General features: G+C 41.2%; 2 protein-coding genes across 3 annotated transcripts; both read left to right on the forward strand.

Moving 5' to 3' along the window:
* Positions 1-4012: 4012 nt before the first annotated feature.
* LOC103707701 (short-chain dehydrogenase TIC 32 B, chloroplastic) lies at positions 4013-6658 on the forward strand. Of its 2 annotated transcripts, XM_008792291.5 has the most exons (8): positions 4013-4359; positions 4451-4682; positions 4764-4843; positions 4948-5104; positions 5238-5319; positions 5434-5521; positions 5635-5681; positions 5823-6658. In XM_008792291.5, the coding sequence occupies exons 1-8, from the start codon at positions 4236-4238 to the stop codon at positions 6042-6044; spliced, it is 1032 nt and encodes a 343-aa protein (XP_008790513.3). In that variant the 5' UTR covers positions 4013-4235; the 3' UTR covers positions 6045-6658. The 2 variants fall into 2 exon arrangements, with proteins under 2 accessions (XP_008790513.3, XP_088579833.1); XM_088723707.1 differs by having other exon boundaries at positions 4039-4682; positions 4753-4843.
* Positions 6659-14104: 7446 nt separating this feature from the next.
* LOC103707700 (laccase-6-like) lies at positions 14105-18395 on the forward strand. The gene is made up of 6 exons (XM_008792290.3): positions 14105-14340; positions 15744-15895; positions 16052-16296; positions 16685-16813; positions 17074-18015; positions 18110-18395. Exons 1-6 carry the CDS (start codon positions 14218-14220, stop codon positions 18238-18240), a joined length of 1722 nt encoding a protein of 573 aa, XP_008790512.3. The 5' UTR covers positions 14105-14217; the 3' UTR covers positions 18241-18395.
* The last annotated feature ends 1773 nt before the right edge of the window (positions 18396-20168 follow it).

Raw genomic sequence — 20168 nt, forward strand, 5'->3', positions numbered from 1 at the left:
AGTCATTAAATGAACACGGCTCAAGATGATCTCCGGATAACTGAACCATCAAAGCGTATGGCTCTTTCTGACCACCGGTTCACTCAGCAATCAATGCACTTGTCATCTACGAACCCTAGGCCCACCACGGCCGGCGGTTCAACCACCCCAACGGGTCCGATCAATCGTGACAGCTCCCTGACAGTGACGGTAACCCATTAATTCGCCCAGTCACATCACAGGTAACCCTGCCACTCTCCCTATAAAAGGGGAGCTTCTCCCTAAAAGGGGAGGACGGAGGCTTCTTCCTCCCGAAAAAAGAGGAGGGAGAAAAAGAGAAAAAAACAGAGACACCTACACACAAAAAACAAGTAACAAAAGGGCAGGCCTTCTCCTTCCTTAACGCCCTCCACATACTAAGCCCCCTCTGACTTAAGCTTCGGAGGGCCGGTGGCCGAGCTTCGGGCCGGCGCCGGGAAGCTCGGCCACCGACTTTCTTGCAGGACTCTCCAGGAGGACGCCAGCCGTCGGCGCACCGCCATCCACAGCCACCGTCCCGGCATCGGAGGCTCCTCCCCCCTTCTCGGTTCGCGGCGGCCCCCGGGTCCAGAATTTCCAGCAACAACCCTTAATAAAAATTAGGTCTTTAATGCTTCTTTAATGCTTAAGGGCCTTTTTGGGGAAAAAATAAAGATGAAGTGATTCCTGCCTTATGGAAAAGACTTTTCCATGAAATGTGGGAATTATATTCCCATGGGAATACAACTTTTCCATCTCTGTTTTTGGAAAACTCCAACTAAATAAGAGGCATCTCATTACTTTCCCGTTGACCACATTTTCCTCCCTTCTTTTCCCACGAATTAAACAAGCCCGAAATGTGGGAATCATATTTTCATGAGAATACAACTTTCACACTTTCCTCCCTTCTTTTCCTACGAATTAAACGAGCCCGAAATGTGGGAATCATATTTTCATAGGAATATAACTTTTTTGTCTCTCTTTTTTAAAAACTCCAACCAAACAAGAGGCATCTCATTATTTTTTCATTTTCATTGATCATACTTTTTTTTTCTTTCTTTTTCCGCAAACCAAACCAGCCCATTAGGATGCGTGGGGTTTCACCGAATAATCTTGGTCCTAAGTGAATGGTCTGGGTGGGGTGGACTGAGGACCAATAAGGGGGTGATGGGATCGAGAAAACGGTTGGGATTGGACTGGAAACAATTTAATGCTGACAATTCTATGGTCCTATTACTGCGATCACGAATTCCGAGGTGTCCATTTTGACTTGTTTACCAAAAGTTATCAAGCCCCTCGTGTCTCCTTTTGACCCCCGGTTCCTTTTGTTACCTGAGTTCCGTCCTCCCAACCATGGTTTTTCAACGGTAATAAAGTATTAAAGGTCCCGTTACTTCAATATAGCTAATGTTTGATTGTTACCTATTCTAATCGCAGTCATTATTTAATCTTCTTATTAAGACATATAATTTTATAGTGGTGTTAATTTGTATAAATATGTAGAGATGATCTTATCTCTCCTAAATATTCAATCACCAAATTGCATAATTATATAGATAGATTATCATATTCCAGATTGTTAGAGATATGAAGAGATTGATCAGTGATTAATCACATGCAGACTGACAAAACGGATGCTCCAAACCCATCAAGTAAGTGGATTGCATGATAGAAAAATATTATCAAACAATATGAATGGGCCTCTCCCAAGCTAATAATTATTGTCATGTTGGATTAGAATAGTCGTTACTCACTCGAAGTCCTTTATTTGGATTTCGAGTAAATGATAACCTTTAAATAAATGAACAATCATAATGCAATGTATGGGAAGTTAGTGGTTGATAATATACAAAATTGTTATGATGTAGACATAATGATCATTGTAGTAATTGTAGTATTATAACATAGAAAAGAATTCTGCTCATCACCGACCATTCCGCAATATACAAATGATTGGTGATTTACAACCTAAATTCTGTAGTTCAATCTTAAATTATTGACTATTTCAACTTATACATATTTTTTTTCTTTGTGTGTATATACATTACAGAAGTTTTTGATGAAATTTGTTCCCAGTCAATCTCCTCGTAGCAACCTAATAATTGGTTTCGGACCAAAGTCTCTATCAGACGGTTCGTAGCAATGTCAATCATTTTTCCAATACAATACAATATGTTATAATTATTACCTTAGTCAAAATAATTCAGTAAATCTCAATATATCATACAACACAATATTGGACACCAATTAAAAACTTCTAATCAAGCTTTTACAATTTTAAAACCTTCACATAATTTTTGTACCGTCCCACTTCTCATACCGAGTGAACCTTTTGATGCAGAGTCATGGATCCACTCGAACTTGCCTGCCCCGATCTGGCAAGTGGATAAGACGGGCAAAAAGGCTCGGGTGATGAAACTGGCCGAGGGGTAACCTCACCTCTCTCTGCCACCAACTGAAAACCATGCTTGGTAAGTGGAACTAACAACATCACGGATGAGTCATCTTATCCATCATCCGGCCAAAGAGAAACATGGTGGCGGTGATGTACATCGATTCCCATATCCCATCCAAATCTAACCCGGATCCTAAGGGCCAACCCTAAGTTTTTTATGCTCTCCATGTGGCTTTGGTTGCTGCATCACATCTATGAGGGCCCATGAGTATGCCTTTAATTTCACATTAGTTATTCATTGAATAGATCTTGAGTACTTATACAGAATTAAGAAATTCAAATAATATCTTCCGGTTAGCCATTTTGGATGAGGTGATTGTTAAATTTGGAAGGCCTCAAATCTTCAAAAAAGAATAGAAAAGGATATTATTGTGTCATCCAAAAAGAAACTTTCTAACTGGAAATCCTGTGTCCTTGTGTACTTCCACCCATCTACTACATAAGCTGATCTCTAAAAGTAACCAATGGATTGGGAGGATCTATTAAGAATCTGTAATTCTACAATTTACGCAGATCATGATGAGTATATGCTAAGCTACACTCCTTGTTAGACTTCTTTTGATGTACAACCCGCATGGGCTTTTGATACATCATGTGTGCCAAAATGCAAGATAAAATACTACAATCTATTGCCTCCTCGTTCCCCTCATGCCATATGGGAAGTGTTTCTTCATTTTTTTTTATGTAAGAAAACAGAATTTCTTATGCATTTTTTATTGTGAACAAAGGAGGTAGTTATAGAGTTAAATGTATGCCAAGCTATTGCTTGATCAAATGATCTTCCGATCAAATATTGGTAAACATCCTACATGCATCATTACAATTAGAATTTTGAGGATCCCATCCATATTACAATGCTCATATGGATGAGCTGTTTTTGATCTTCTTTCTCACAAGTCCTAATCACACACACACCTCCATTATTTTCGCGACAGAATGAAATTAAACTTTTACATCCCAGAAAGATTTCATTTTTTCATGCAAGCTAATATACAGCCAGAGACAATAAATTGCATCAATATCGAGCTTCGCGCAACATGATACATACATGCTTTTTAACTATCAATCCTTATCATCTTTACCAATATTAACTGATATATTCTGAAACATCAGCATATATGAAATCAATATACTAGCCAACATTTTAATTATCAAAATAAAATGCTATAATTAATATGCTTTAATAACATCAACTTTGTCTACCTTTTATCCTGAGCTGAGGTAGAAAAAATTTGATATATAAGCATTGAAAACGTTGTCCCTCACGTACCCAATCCTTCCCCTCTTCCGTTCCAGCGTCTTTGACTCTTTGGTTCCTAACTTTTTTTTTCTTTTTTGCTCACACGTGCCGAGTCCACGTAATGGATGCCTTTACTAAAGTTAACACGGCTTTCGGATTTATGTATCCACGCGCATCAAACGTACCCTTTCCCCATCCCGTCCCTCCGTTGCAGGTATTCGTTGAAAAACACTGTAATTTCTTACTTTTCTCTCTCTCCCACTGCAAAGGACTCTTGTGACCTGACTCTCTTATTTAAGTTTTTATCTCTCTCTCTCTCCTCTCTTCTTTCCAATTCCTCCCCGTCTCTCTCGCTTTGACTATAAATAAAATGCGGGGCGGCGCCTTTTCCCTCACACCTGACACCACAAAGACCAGTTGCCTTCTTTCCAAAGCCACGGCCTCATCACCGCTCTCCCCTTCCCTTCCTTGAACCCTTTCTCCTCACGACTAGACTTTTAACCTTGGAAGAAGAAAGAAAGAAAGAAAGAAGCAAAGAAATAAATGCTGGAGACGGTGAAGTACCTGATGGGCTCGGCCGGCGCGAGCGGGTTCGGATCCAAATCGACGGCGGAGGAGGTCACCGAAGCCTCCCCCGACCTCAGCTCCATGACCGCCATCATCACCGGTACTGCTAACACTATTGCTGGAAGCAAAGCACGAGATATCCGATCTCCTTTTCTTTATCTCAATCTAATCTCTTCTTCTTCTCTTTTCAGGGGCGACGTCGGGGATCGGGGCCGAGACGGCGCGGGTGCTGGCGAAGCGCGGGGCCAGACTGGTCCTCCCCGCCCGGAACCTCAAGGCGGCGGAGGAGACCAAGGCCCGGATCGCCGCCGACTTTCCCGGATCCCAAATCATCGTCCTGCCCCTCGACCTCAGCTCCCTCTCCTCCGTCCGTTCTTTCGCCTCCCGTTTCCTCTCCCTCGGTCTTCCCCTCCACCTCCTCATGTATGTCTCATAAAATTGCAACTCCTCTCCTTCTCTCTCGATTTTTTTTTCCAGTCTAAAGTTTCCAAAGAATAATCGCAGAAATAATGCGGGCAAATTTTCCCATGATCACGCTATATCGGAGGACGGGATCGAGATGACCTTCGCCACCAACTACTTGGGTGAGTGACAGTCGTACGATACCAACCATTTTTTCCTTTTCTGGAAGCTTCTCATTCTCCAATTTGCTTCTCATATCCTTTTCCGGAAATTCAATTTATTTTAGGTCACTTCCTGTTGACGAAGCTGCTGCTAAATAGGATGGTGGAGACGGCGAGGGAGACGGGGATCCATGGCCGCATCGTGAACGTTTCCTCGAGCATCCACGGCTGGTTCTCCGGCGACGGGATCCGTTATCTCGATCTTATCACCCGCAAGAAAATGTGAGCCGGCGTTCCAATTCCCATCAATTAATTAACCTCCTCTTATTTCCTCTCCCAACTTTTTTTTTCAATGAAAACTTTATTATCTAATATATCTGCATATATATATTTTTTCTCTGGTGATCATCTCCAGACCGTACGATGCTACGCGAGCCTACGCTCTATCGAAGCTCGCCAACGTGCTCCACACCAAGGAGCTCGCCGAGCGGCTCAAGGTAACAAACCACCATCCTCTCACGTGACACGTCCAAATCTATCCCCTAATCATCATCATCTTATTAACGATTTCTTTCTTCTAGCTTTTATCTTTTTTCCTATTTATATGGTAGGAGATGGACGCGGACGTGACCGTGAACTGCGTCCATCCGGGCATCGTGCGAACCAGGCTCACCCGAGATCGCGAGGGCTTCGTCACAGGTGCCATTCATTTAAAATACATACCTTATTTTAGTAAAAGAAAAAAGAAATCTAGACCTTACGATCTGATTCCAACCTGAAATCCTGGCTCTTGATTTCTCTTTGGACGGCAGATCTGGCCTTCTTTCTGGCGTCCAAGCTCCTCAAGACGATTCCTCAGGTGAGAACGGCGACCACTGGTGATGATGACGAAGACGACGATAATCTAATAATCAGCCATCTTCATGTATCAGAAGAAAACTTATTTTAAGAAAAATTAATAACTAAATATGATAAAAATGCACGGTGTGGTGCACCGCAGGCGGCAGCGACGACGTGCTATGTGGCGACGCATCCGAGAATGGCGGGCGTATCGGGGAAGTACTTCGCGGACTGCAACGAGGTGTCGCCATCGTCGCTGGGCACCAACCGGCACGAGGCCGCGCGGCTGCGGCGCGTCTCAGAGGCCATGGCCGCCGAGAGGCTGCAACGAACCGGGTTCCGACCGGATCCGCTCCCCCCGAGCCGGACGGACGAGATGTGACGCATCTGGAACAAGGTACTGGTGATGACCGATGACTATTTTCCAGGAGGAAGTTTACGGTGAAAAGAAAGAAAGAAATAAAGAGTTCTTAAAGAAGGAAAGAAAGACTTCAGTACACATAGTTGTTAAATGCGATGATTGCACTTCGGAAGAGCACACGGAAGGGAAAGGAGTATCGTGCCGCATCAGGCCCAGAGAGAGCCTCCTTCCTTTCGGCCTTCTTTTTTGTTTTGTGGCAGGCTTTACAGGGATTTCGGGACCCGTACTCGCAGTAGAAATTAGACAGTAGTAGTGTACTACATTGTCATCATTAGGCCTAAATATTAACTATGTAAAGGAGTTTAAGTGACAGATATTATATTGTCTACCATATTTAGGTATATATTATATTGGAGGGAAAGATGGGTGGAAGCTTCCACATGTATACAAGAAAGAGATTTATCTTCGTGAGGACAGTTTTGATTCAACAAGATTGTTGGTACATGTAAGTGTTTGCTGCTTATTTCTCATCAATTGTTTTGGTGTTAAACAAGGCAAGAAGCTTAAGTTACTTTATGTAATGTGATTATGAGGTGGAATTGACAGACATTAACAGCACAAAATCATCCAAGTCATATCTGACTGTTTGACCATGATATATACTTGTCCTGGAGCATATGATTAGTAAAAGATAATTTGAAGGGGTTTTTGATGATATAAGGCATCATTTCATTTTTTGGTTTAGATAATATCTGATTTTCCTTGTTTACATTCGGTGAGGTATAACATGATTTTTTTTTCCTTCCCTTTTTCCATGGTCATGAGCTAGGTTGCTGCATCTCATCTTTAATATTTGATGTGCATCAATGTCTATTTGTCATACAAGTATTTCTAAGAGACAGCAGCCATCAACCAGAGTTGAGCAGTAGGTGACCATTGTTATTAGCCTGCACGCTTTTATTGACTAATAAAATATTATTAGCCTAAACGCTTTTATTGACTAATAAAATATTCAGATGAAGGTTTACTAACCTCTTCCTCCTCCTTCTCCTCCTTTTTTTTCTTTTTTTTTCTTTCTCTCCTTCTAGTCCTCCTTTTTCGTCGTCGTCTTCTTCTTCTTGATCTAAAATTTTGATGATACCAATATACATGATATCTCTAATTGAATTATCACCTTGTTTTTCCTTGTGTCTATGTAGCATGGAATATCTCAAGGCTTTAAGAACATCATCATATCTTTCTGTCCTCAAGGAAACCAATTGAAATAGGTTGATGCCTTAATAAGAACTAGTTTAAAGTAAAAAACTTGCTGTTTATAATTTTCTACTGATTTTGTTGTTGGTTTCCCATGACAAGAGCTATGGATAGAGAATTCCTCTAATTATGAAGGTGCACATACATAAAATGAAATGATAGAGTGGTGCACAAATTTGAACCAAGTATTTTCTCAGCAACTTGTATAGAAATCTACTAGCAAATTATGTAAAGCCAGAACTCTTGCCCTTGGGTTAAAAATAATAAACTGCCAACTATTTTCTATAAAATATTTGACTTTTACAACTGACAATCTTCCATCGACAATCTTTGGAGCCTCAAAAAATTCTCACTTGCCCTTGTGAAAGTTCTCACTTCGGTTAACAAATAATAAATCACCATCCAAAATTGTCCATACGCTTGCCCATGTGAAAGTTCTCGGTATGGTAAGTCAAGACTGGATCAAAGCCATCTATCACCTGTCATTTGTGAAGCATATTAGATTGGGCTAGCCCATGACCTTTTTCATCCGACTCATTAGTCTTTGGGTTGGGCTGAGTTTAGGTTTAGTTTGACAGCGTAGTAGAGGGTCCCAGGTAGCTCACGCATAACATCATCATTCTTGCTTGTGTTTAATACATGTCTCTAAGCGATGCATAAGTTGAAAAGAACAGCCAGCTTGAGAAGTCAAGCAGCAGTTGTATTTACAGCAAGTCTAAGAACACTCGTAGCCTCACATGACAACTAGATCATAACAAATCAAGATTAAAAAATCATTTTAGTAATCCAAACACTAGAAGAATATCAAGTCTTGCACTGCTTTAGGCAAATAACAACATGGGCTGGGCCAGGATGGGTCTCAGCCCAAAACCTATGCAATAATATTATGTTGGGGTACATTGAAATGGATCTATTAAGGACCGGATATAGCATGGACCGGATCCGCAAAGGGGTTCATTGGCCCTGTTTATTTCTTGTTTCTCTTTTTTCCCTCTATTTCTTTTGAGGGTGGCTTTGTCGTTTAAGTTCGTCGGAGGCTGCCGGAATTCTCGCCTGGTTCGGCACTTTTGTGAGAATGCCGTGATTTCGTTTTACCTTGCAAGATAAAATCTTTCATTACTCCCAAACATTGTACTTGAAAATAGTGGAGGTGGTGGTGTTTGTTGGCTTATCTTTTTCTGCATTGCCAATACTGTTAAATTCTCCCGGGCAAAGAGAGTTTGGCAGAGCCATGTAAATTGATGCAAAGAGCTGGCTAAAGCCTTTTGCAAGGTAGACTTATTCTGACATCAATGCTTCTTCCCTTCATGTCTCGGTATCAGTAGAAGTTATCATCTTCTTTAAATAATACTCTCTCAGCCTCGTTTACTCGGTTCTATATGTTACGCATGCTCCTGATAAAAGTCTCTGGGGTTTCGTACAAGAATGAAACGAGGAGAACAGAGCACCTTATTATTTTACCAGTAGAAAACCCATGAAATGCACCCGTCACGCAAGAATAAATAATTATGATATGTTTATGTGGAAGATCGACATTATATAATACAAAAAAATTGCTATCAGCTCCAGTTTAAGACACTGCGATGCACGGGCAATCTCTCAAGGGAAAATGATGTCAATGGGAAATAGCAATTTGGGGCAATCAAATTCCATGAAAATTTCTATAGGCTTTGATGACAGAAAGGGACCATGGCCTCGTTAAATAATAAATAGTGTGCATTATTTGGTCAATCATTATTACTTTGGTTGCCCCCTGCAAACCAATTAATGACCTTACGTGCGCCATTGCATGGATAGCATCTCTGTTTTGAGTACGTCCATGGAGTCATAGAGAACTCGTTGGTTTGGTGCGGCCAGTGTAGCCAGGTTAAAGAGACGTACCTTTTAAGTTCCAACCAACATGGTAGTACAAAGCACTACCTTGTGCCATGGTTGGAGAAGCTGATCCACTTCGTTTATTTAAGAGCTATTTGTGTTGCAAACCTCTTGAGTGGATCTTCTGGGTACTGCTTCCTAGCGATGGATACCATGATGCGAAGCAAAGCACTCAAAATCTCCAAAGCCACCTTGTGAATGATCTATGAGGTAGCTCTGCACTCTTTTCCCCAGGATAGGATATGAGAAAAGGCTAATTGAATCCACATTATTGAACCAAATCATTTCCCAACCAGTGCAGATCAGAAATGAAGGGTTGCCTGCTCGGGTTGTAGCTGCTCCAATTGGCAGTATATCGTCAGAAGGCTTGGAGAAAACGAGGGGAAGTTCAAATCTGGTTTTCTTCCAGCTTCACAACTTTAGGAAGTGAGGATGAGCTTCAAGTTGCACCGAAGTGCCTCTAAAACAATGAATTTAAGCAATTGATCTCTCGAATGATTTATGGTTCCCGATCTAATTAATTTATCATGGAACAAGAGCATGGAGCAGTTTGAAGCCACAAGATCGGTGCTGCCGGATTGACCGCATAATCAATTAGAAATGACACATTTCTTGTTTTAATTTTAAATTTATTTGAGTCTCAATAATTATTGAGAATTTGCATGTTTATTGTAATTATCATGCTCTCCTTCAGTCCAAGCAGCTTTCTTTTTATTTTATTATTAGTTACGTGACCTAAACAAGCCAAGAACATCTGTTGTGAAGTAAATAATATGTCACTAAGATCACGGATGGAGCCAGATTTTTGTGTGGTCACGAAGCAATTCGCTACGAAAGATTGTTTCCTTGATTAGAGATGCAAATAAATAGGTTGGCCTTCACTGAAGCATGGCTGTTCTTGATAGCAGGTAATACCGTAAACTTGGTAGTTGATCTAGATGATTACCTGATTTGAATTGGATTAGTCAAATTCATAGTAAATTACCAAGAAATTTGGCCACCAAAAGATTAGGCTACTGGCTAAAGAACAAAGATCGGGAGCATTAAAGAGTACATTTGAGTAGCAGAATTTTGTATGTACCCCTACTCTCTTGCTTTGGCGGTTGCAGCTGGAGTTGCTGTGTGTGAGTAGCTTTAGCTAAGCCTGACATGCTACCACCTAACATTAGGGAAGTCGGACTAAAAGGAGGCCTAGGATGGAGTTGGAGACCATTAGATTTGGGGGCTTGCTTGGTGTATCCAACCATCGACTTCCTGCAGTCACGAAGGACGGCAGCGATGTACAGAATGCCCGGGCTACTGCCTATAAGATCTTCCTGCTTTTCTATGTCCTTCCCCCTTCGAAACTCTCTTGAACAAAATTCTAAGATGGGTCATTAGTTTGATGTCCATTTTAATCACTTGAGGTTTTTCAAATTATATAATTTTTAGTTTGCAGGTAGTTTTAAGATATTAAATAATGTTTCATAGCTTGGATTATTATTGCCAAACCTCTTTTTTTGGTTTCCCCTAACTTGATTTGACTTGAGATTCAGTTGACTGGACTCTACCCTATACACAACAGACTACACACACTATCAAGTATGCTTGTTACTCGAGTCAAAAGAGAAATTACTAACATCAGACTAAGCATTACATGCAAGTTGCACCACCAAGGCTTAACCTGAACCTGTAGCCAATAAAATCCGTATTCTGGAGCCCAACTCAAAAGAGAACCCTATTGGCCGGATCCCATTGCGAACCCTATTATCAGGCTACAAGGGCTTTATACCTTACTAGGTCAGGGGCTCGTTACTATGAGACCTAAACCTGGTCCATCAATTAGATACCTTATTAGCCTTGACCACGGCGAGAACAACACCTGACTATAATTTTCTTGCAAATCAAAATCTGAACTAGGATCAAACTTATTATAGGCTTCAATGGACTCATACAACGTGTCTAATTTCCAAGATGAACTCAGATCTTTTCAGACCTGGTTCAACATGACCTACAATGGTAATTATCTTCAGATATTCACGACTCTATTAATTAAATATTGCAAAGAGGTCTATTTTCCACCAACCCCTTTTCATCGTTGAGCAAAAGAAATGATAACTTTGTCAAACAATGATGTGCAAGTACAACAAGAAAAGACAGCTCATACTCATATAGTGAGAGAGAGTATCTCGCATGCAAACATGTAGTATATCATGCATGCTGCACTCCTTTTTTTTTTCGATGGAGTAAACTAATGAGTCAAGAGGTTAGCTATAGTCTCTTAGTTTTTAATTAGTTGTTTATTGTAGGTGAAGTGTTACACATCATAGTCGATTGGCGAGTTTTGGTGCACGAGAGAGACAGCAGTTAGCATATAAGCTGGGGGATTTCACAGAGAACCAATTGTTATTATTTTTATTACTGTTGTTATTATTATTATTTTCTCTGAGAGAAATTAGACTGCTACTGTGTTATTTAGGTGCACTCCTTACGTCTGCATGGGTTTTGGTCAACCGCTCCCGCCGGCTGATTTTGTTGCCGTGTGGCCATGCACAAAGATGTACCCACCCTCTTGAAGGTATATGTGGGTCCTCCACCAACTAGCATCCGTGCACAAACAAAGAAACAAACATGGAAAAATTTTCAAAAAAAGCAAATCATAACAAGTGTCATGTATCCAACGCAACAGCAGGCATGGAAAGGTCTCTGGAAGAAGGAAGGAAGCATGAACGGCCAAGATGCAATAAGCCAAAGAATCAAAGAAGCACAAGAAGACACGTCATCAATCCGCGGGAGGGGAATCTTCTTCTTTTGATATGCCTGAGCCTATATAAAAAGCTCTAGAGATCATTGGGGAGAAAAGAAATAAAAATTCTTTTTCTTCTTCTCATAATTTTTCTAAGTTTTTTTTGAGCTATCTGCAAGCGTGAATGTGCTCTTCTTTCTTTCCTGGAGCCGCACTGATGGGGAAGACGTGGTTCTGTATTGGGTCATCGTATCTCTAGGAGATCTGTGCCAGCAGACCCGTGCGTGGAGGGCATAAACTTTCCTAGGACAGCGCATCAGCGTACTTCGATCCACAGACCATCTTCTCTCTCTTTCTTCATTTTATTATTATATTGTCAAGTTAATTATTTGTTAATTTATTCTTCTTATTTATTGTTTTTGAATATTTGAAATTTTTAAATTTATCAATTATATTTGTGCATCTAGGCTAACAATGATCGCAGTTTTTTTCTGCTCCAATACTATAATCTCGAACATGAATGGAAGGGAGGCATCAACACCGTGATGCGTTGTTTTCTCCTCTTTGGCCTGTTTTATTTGGAGTTTTGGTGCTGGACGGCTTGTTCTTCTTTATCTGGATTAACTTAAGCGAGAGCTTCACAATGTTAACGGATAGTTAGTAGATTACTAGGGATCGATGTTCCTTCATCCGGTTAAGTCTAATATATCAGATGCGAGGCTGAGATCAGGGGGTGTAAGGTAGAATGTCATCCTCGATTTGGTTGCACCGTACCTTTCAATCATTGGAAACCTAGGGATGTCATTCAGGTTTTAGCTAGGGACAGGTTAATATTAAGAGCATAGAGTGGATCGACTAATGAGTGGCTTATTGGGTTCTAATGATGGTCGATTCAATGCAAATGTAAGGTAGAATCCCCTCATTTTGCTGCTTTTTCTTTTTTTATTTCAGGTGGGGGTTGCACCAATTTATATAACTCATGCAAATGCTTAAAGTAAGTGGTTTAAAATGTAAATTACTTGTTTTTACGCATGCATCTGCCTACATGTGTGCACCAAACATTGTAGATATAAGAACCTTTCCACAAGTTATTAACAATATTGAAAATATAAAATCTTTACGTAGCCAATCATACATGAATTATATTATGGAATGCTACGGCTGATCTACCATCCCGAATTTTGAAGATCTTGTTTTTTGATTCCCATGAATGTATCTATAGTAGAATGGTGTAATTTTGTTCCGATTTGCTGGAAAAAAAAACCTCCCTAGAAGAGTGAATTATTAAAATAATATTGACAAAGCTGTGGTTTACTTCGGTATCTCCGACTATTAAAAGTATATAAAGAATATTTTGCAAAAACAAAAAAGTACAAATGGTTTCAAAAACTGCATCCTTGATATTTTTTACCATGCTGCATTGGATGTTCTCTTTCCAGTGAACAAGAGGGGCCTTGGCGCTTGTGCACTGGTATGCCGGCTTTGCCACGCCTGGATAGCTCTATAAAAATAGTTGCATAAGTTCTAAGCTCTAGCAAATGAAGACAAATAAAGCAGGCAGGCCCAAAGTAAAAGCATGAGAGAGTAGTGATGGCTTCCGAATAGCCATGTTCTGGTTAAGCTCTTACAAGCAATCTCAGCATCCAAAGGCGTGCCACTGCCACTATAAAGTGCAGGAAAGGAAAGCTATGTTCGTTGTCTCCTGAAAGATAGCCACTTTATTAGTCTACTTTTCCTTCCAAAAGGTTCTCCAAGCTTCCCTGCAATTGACCACAGTAAAACTCCTTTGAGAGCGCAGCTGCAAGTGTTTCTCTTTCTGGCCTTTCCAGCTTTCTTCTTTCCTTTGTCTGTTTTCATCAACTTTAATCGAAGTCCAGCGTCTCAGTTCTCTCAGTTTCATCTCGGCTAGATGGGGTGGCGGGCGTGGGATACTTGATTCCAAAAATGGGGTCCCACAGCAGGGCAGTTAGGGTTTGCGGTGTCTCTGTCGTCTGAGTCAACGGCCGGGACTGTTTAAATTTTTTTTACCTCTTCCCTCCCCTGTGGGGACAAGAAATCGAGGGAGGAGGGCCACCAAAAGCGTAAAGAGTAATGTTTCTTTGGCGCCACCTCTATCCGACAGCGTATGATGACGAGCAATGGGTTGGAGGAATCATGAAACCTGCTCTTCTTGCTCTCATGCACATCTGAATAAATCCTTGTCACAGCAGCGTCTCTTTCTCTCCCTGCTCTAGGAGGCTAGGAGAACTCGAAACAATACTTATAAGGAGGGTCTCCTCTTTCCCTTCTTTCTCATTCGCGCCACTCCTAGCTTCCATCCTTCGGCTCTAGATATATCATATGGCTTGGTCTTCTCACCTCATGGTTTGGCTCAGCTTGTTGCTGTTCTATTACGTTCCACTTGGCTTAGGAGCCCCCCATAAGTGGCCTGTGGGAGGATCTACAAGGTTCTACGACTTCAAGGTCTCTTTCTCTGTTATCACGCCTCTCTCTCTCCCATGTTTCTTTTTCTATATATATTTTTTTACCTGGCGATGGCTTAGAATCTACTAAGGGTTCCATTTATATGCCTTGAGCTAAATTATTATGATTATATCTTAATTTGTAGTTGAAATACAGTATATTTTTTTTATTTGTAACTAATAAATATATAAGTTATTTTTCTTATAAAATAATAATTAAATATAATATAAAATGTATATGCTATATATTTTATATATTCAAATTTTGAGCATAATCACTCTGAGCTTGAGTACATATGCCTAGCTGTTGTTTATTTTTATATGCTAATTGAGCTAGTGGAATGAGTTGGCTCGTGAATAGCTCTCATTTGACAACCCCATACCCAATGCATGCATTGAGGAGCGGGTTGCTAACCAACCGAGCCAAGTCCTGTTGGTTTGACATGGTTTATTTGCTGCTCTTGCAATGTGCAAGGCCACCTCGATCCCATCCGTCGAAGCTGTGGCCGGCCTTAGCGAAACTCAATCAAACCTCCTTGCAAATAAGCTCTCTTGATAGCTCTTTGATGGCATTAATGGGAGCATCTACAAGCTCAATCAGTACAACTTGCAGCTACGTACCCCCCTCTCCCCATTTTTTCCCCTTGTTTTTTGCAACTTGCAAGCGCAAAGACACATGCAACTCCAACTTAAATAGGGGTCGACATACTGCAACATGAAACATGGCCAGAAATCCAGATCAAGTTATAGTAGTTTAGAGTAGTTGAAGGAATCTATTAGAACAACGAATATTGTATTCAGTAGTCAATGGAGCCATTGCATATGGAGCTATCACAACTTTAGTTGTATAGAACTTCATTGCCGAGTGACACAGGGCACAAATCAGTCATTACTGTATCACAACTTTAGCTGTATAGAACTTCATTGCCGAGTGACACAGGGCACAAATCAGTCATTACTGTATCACAACACGGGTAATATATCTACAATTTAGAAGAAATTAATTCCTAGGAATGTTTAAAAGACAATCTATTAGCTCCTAATCTGCGGCTTCACTGCAATTCGATCTGAACATAATTAGGGTGTCTACGGAGACATTTTATTTAAACCTGCAGAAGAATCTGCACAATTCTCACATATGCTCCAAACAATATTGGCAGAATTAGCAGTCATAATTAACTTTGATTGGTAATTGTTGTTCATTTTTTTTATAAAAAAAAAAATGTCTATGTTATGTATATGTAAAATCCACTAGAAGGTGCCAGTTAGTTAATGAGCAAAATCTCTTGATGGTTTCAGCAGAGACCTAGGATCAATATCTTTAGCTTTATCACCGCCTTTATAATTGAATTTTTGCATGCTTGTTTAATGTTGCTGTTGATTGTGTGTATCCTACTTGCGAAGGTACAAACGAAGAGGATCTCCAAGCTTTGCAAGACAAAGGACATCATCGCCATCAACGGGATGTACCCGGGTCCGGTCGTGTATGCCCAGGAGGACGATCGGGTGATCGTCAAGGTCGCCAATGAGACCCCATACAACGCCACCATCCATTGGTAAGTAATTAGTCCACCACCATGTGTATGTGATTGTGTTCCACAGCTTGATGCCTGACCGAGCCCAACACCACCTATCGGGGTGCGTTTGTGTGCATGGGCTCATCATAATTCCAAGCTACGCGGCTAACCCCTTGTGTTTGTGTGTGGTCGTAGGCATGGGGTCCGGCAGAGGCTAACTTGCTGGTCGGATGGACCAGCCTACCTCACCCAATGCCCCATCCAGGCCGGCCAGACGTTCACCTACGAGTTCACCCTGGTCCAGCAGAAGGGCACCCTCTTGTGGCATGCTCACGTCTCGTGGCTCCGTGGGACAGTCCATGGAGCCATTGTGATATACCCCAACACTGGGGTACCCTACCCCTTCCCCAACCCTTACGAAGAGCATATACTAATCTTGGGTAATCATCTCTCTCTCTCTCTCTCTCAACTCTTTGTCAAAGGGTGCATTAAGGTTACAATTTCAAATATTTGATTGTAATCCTTTTGCGAATTACTTTATCACACTTGAGGCAGAGATTTTTGTAAGAGGACTTTTGCAAGTTTTCAAAACGGTGTCAAGAAGAAGGAAAATTAATGGAAGCAAGAAAAAAAATGGATTTCATGATTTAAAACTTTTACGAGATATCAAGTATTATTGCACGATCAAACACCCAGTATTGAAAGTTAAAATGATAATTTTATCAAATTGTCGCGATTTAATTGTACGTACTGTAACACATCCCTCCAGTCTCGTGAGATTGGTAAGGGTTCTTAATGGATTTGAGAGCTAATGGGGTGTGGTCACAGGGGAGTATTGGTACGAGGACTTGCTGAAGCTGGAAAAGAGGATTCTTGCGAGTGGTGGAGGTGCTCCGCCGGCGGATGCATATACTATCAACGGCCACCCTGGGCCACTCTATAACTGCTCGGAGAATGGTAAAGTGGTCGTCTATTCGCATCTTATGCAAGTTCTGTTCCTTTTTGTTGCATAGAGGATAAGGTGGTTCGATATCACAGCGATGTGATGAAGATTATATGGCCGTGATGGGCTTTGATGTCACAAATCTATTTACCGCAGCTCATGAAGAATTCGTTTTATAATATATGATCGTTTTAAAGTCTCAAATAGGAGAGAAACAATCTCTTCCTACCTGCGATAACATGATAGACTGATGCTGTTTCGACGCTTATCCCAGATGTGTACGAGATTGCTGTGATCCCTGGCAAGACATATCTTCTGAGGATAATAAACGCAGGCCTAAACATGGAGTTCTTCTTCTCCATTGCCAACCACAAGCTCACCATAGTCGAAGCTGACGGGGAGTATACAAAGGCCTTCACGGTGGAGCAGCTCATGATCACCCCAGGCCAGACCATCAACGTCCTGGTGGAAGCCAACCAGCCCATCGCCAAGTATACCATGGCGATAGGCCCTTACATGTCCGCCCAGAATGTTCCATTCCAGAACATCTCAGCCATGGCTCACTTCCAGTACTCTGGTGCCAGCCTCACCTCTCTGGCCCTCCCAGCGCCGCTGCCGGTCTTCAACGACAGCCTCGCCGTGAAGAATGGCATGGACGGGCTGAAGAGCCTCGACGCCACCAACCTCCCTATCGAGATCGACGCCGATCTCTTCTTCACCATCGGACTGAACGTGGAGCAATGCCACTCCCTGACTCCTAACGCGAGCTGCCAAGGACCCAATGGCGGTGTCTTCGCCGCGTCGATGAACAACGTCACCTTTGTGAGACCCAGCATCTCGTTGCTGCAAGCCTACTACAACAGCTTGCATGGCCATTATACGGATGATTTCCCTGAGGTGCCATTGAAGGCCTATGATTTCGTCAACGGCGCACCTAACAGCATTCCAAATGATACGCAGTCCTTGAATGGGACTAGAGTCAGGGTGCTAGAATATGGTGCGAGGGTGCAACTCATCTTGCAGGACACCGGGACTGTGTCGACCGAGAACCACCCCATCCATTTGCATGGATACAGCTTCTACGTTGTAGGGTACGGCACAGGGAACTACGACCCAACGACCGCAGAGTTCAACCTCGTCGATCCACCATACATGAACACGATCGGCGTTCCGGTCGGAGGATGGGCTGCCATTCGGTTCATCGCTGACAATCCCGGTATGGAAAATTTTGGATCATTAAGCTAGCACAATACAGTTTATATGGATTGTGGTCTTTATTTTTCAGATGTAATTAATTGGTAATATTGCAGGTGTGTGGTTCATGCATTGCCACCTTGAGATTCATACAAGTTGGGGTCTCTCTATGGCATTTATTGTGAAGAATGGCAAGGGTCCATTGGAGACCCTTCCACATCCTCCAGCAGATTTGCCCAGGTGCTGAGTTGCTGCAAGTGTGGATTGGATTGCTGTGTTTGGGGATACTGTAGAACTTCGTTTTGACTTTCTATTCTTTTGAAGCTACTTCCTTGTATTTTTGTGCTCCAAGTGTAAAGAAAATGGAATAAAACAATCCAAACAAAATCCCCACGTTGTTCATGAGCAATTTATGCACATATACGTACGTTCTTCAGAGCAACTCAAAGGTGCAACGTTTCCTATAGGCCTCTCCCAATTTTACTAGTTGATTGTGCCAAATTTACTAGTACATGAGTGAAAGGGCTTTTTTTTTCCTGATGAGGTGGATAATTCATACAATCCTCATGTAGACAACCATAGGTATCAGAGTACAAAAGCTCACGAAATTGATTGGAAGCAAGGATGGTGAAATCCCAAACAAAATTATCCAAATGATTTATAACATCGGAAGCTACCTAGCCAGCTACATCGTCCGCTTCTCTATAAATATGTGTGTGGTTTCAAAAGAAGGCATAGGAGAGGTAATCTTTCAAATATCTACAAGAAACGAGTGACCGTCAAGTTAGGAATTTGGTTTGGCTATCCAATTGATCGCAGTACTTGGGTCTCCCTTCAATATGATATAGGTTGCCTCAGAATGGTGGAGGGGCATGGTAAGAATACGGGTATTTTAAGCATCCAAAACAACGGATTCATCTCTTGGTAATTTATTTCGTCCTTTTGAAACAAAGTTGTATCCATCTCAGCTGGGATAGGATTTGACCCATTTCAGCCAGTTTGGGTTGGGTTACAAAAGCATTTCCATTGATAACTTGGCTACCAGTGGAATTGGTGCTATGCGACCAACTATTTAGTTTTAACTCGCACAAATTTTCCTCCACCATCCTTCTCACTCACCAGTTGCACCCACCATCTCTGCCTTTAGTTTGATTTCTTATTCTTATTGTATTTTGACTTTCACACTGTTAATTATATGCAAAGTTCGCCTTTCAAGATATCTCATTAACTCTCTTTCTCGTCTTACGGCTTAATGACAAGCGTTTAATAACTCTTTCCACGTAAATCAATAGGTTTCTCCACATAAAGTGTATCGAGATAGCTTCAATATATTGAATTGATCCAGCAAAATTCATACACACACCCTTAGTCCCAATCATTTTTCGCCCAATTGGCTAGTTTTCATGCAGCACCTTCTCTGAAAAAACAAAAAATCAGCATTGGATCCTCTACATTGCAAATATAGAAAATTCATATAGCTTTAACATGCGGTAAGTCTTAATAACAGCGCAAAATCTCTATTTCTGAAAACGACGGTTTCCATTTTCTGTATATAGTAATGCTTTGAAGAAAATTAGCCCATGTCATAGGCTGGCCAAAATGGTTTGTAAGAGATTTTTGTCAATATTTGGAGTTTTTTGCTAAAATGGTTTGGAATGATCAAAATAAATGAAATTAACATTTGCAGGATTTTTAAGAGAACTAGCTCGCAACCCACTAAACTCCGTATAAGTAACAACGCTTAAAGCGAACCAATTATGGTTTGAATTTGATTGTCCAGGGAACATCAACAGCATTGGCTCAAGGGTCCATCAAATGTGGTCGAAACAATTATGGTTCCGGTAATTGTTTATATAATATCCAAAATTATTCCTCTGTAAAATTCATATCAAAATTTCCGTGTACACAAAGTTTGTCATCAAATAGTCTGGATGTGTTAAGATGCACCGGAAAATATCTTTGCAACATCTTCAAATAGTTGGAAGGAGAGTGAGAAAAAAAATTGCAATTTGGAAAGTAACAACAGTAGAAAAATCTTGACAAATAATCCTAATTCAATCAACTTTTCATAGTAGACTGATCAGATAATATTGGAATCTGACAAAAGGCTTGATTTGCACTACTTCTCTATCCCTTGATGCATTAGCAAATTTCATATTTTGACAGCCAATAAGA

This window comes from Phoenix dactylifera, chromosome 6 (assembly GCF_051530095.1).
Source record: "Phoenix dactylifera cultivar Ajwa chromosome 6, Ajwa_hap1_PhDact_Kaust_v1.1, whole genome shotgun sequence".
Lineage (NCBI taxonomy): Eukaryota > Viridiplantae > Streptophyta > Magnoliopsida > Arecales > Arecaceae > Phoenix > Phoenix dactylifera.

Excerpts from the sequence above, each read along its gene's own strand:
- LOC103707700 (XM_008792290.3), top strand. The coding sequence starts at position 14,218 with ATGGCTTGGTCTTCTCACCTCATGGTTTGGCTCAGCTTGTTGCTGTTC. Across the intron at positions 15,896-16,051 it reads TACAACGCCACCATCCATTG|GCATGGGGTCCGGCAGAGGC; the intron begins GTAAGTAATTAG and ends GTGTGGTCGTAG. Across the intron at positions 18,016-18,109 it reads GTTCATCGCTGACAATCCCG|GTGTGTGGTTCATGCATTGC; the intron begins GTATGGAAAATT and ends GTAATATTGCAG.
- LOC103707701 (XM_088723707.1), top strand. The coding sequence starts at position 4,236 with ATGCTGGAGACGGTGAAGTACCTGATGGGCTCGGCCGGCGCGAGCGGG. Across the intron at positions 4,844-4,947 it reads CTTCGCCACCAACTACTTGG|GTCACTTCCTGTTGACGAAG; the intron begins GTGAGTGACAGT and ends AATTTATTTTAG. Across the intron at positions 5,320-5,433 it reads AGCTCGCCGAGCGGCTCAAG|GAGATGGACGCGGACGTGAC; the intron begins GTAACAAACCAC and ends TTTATATGGTAG.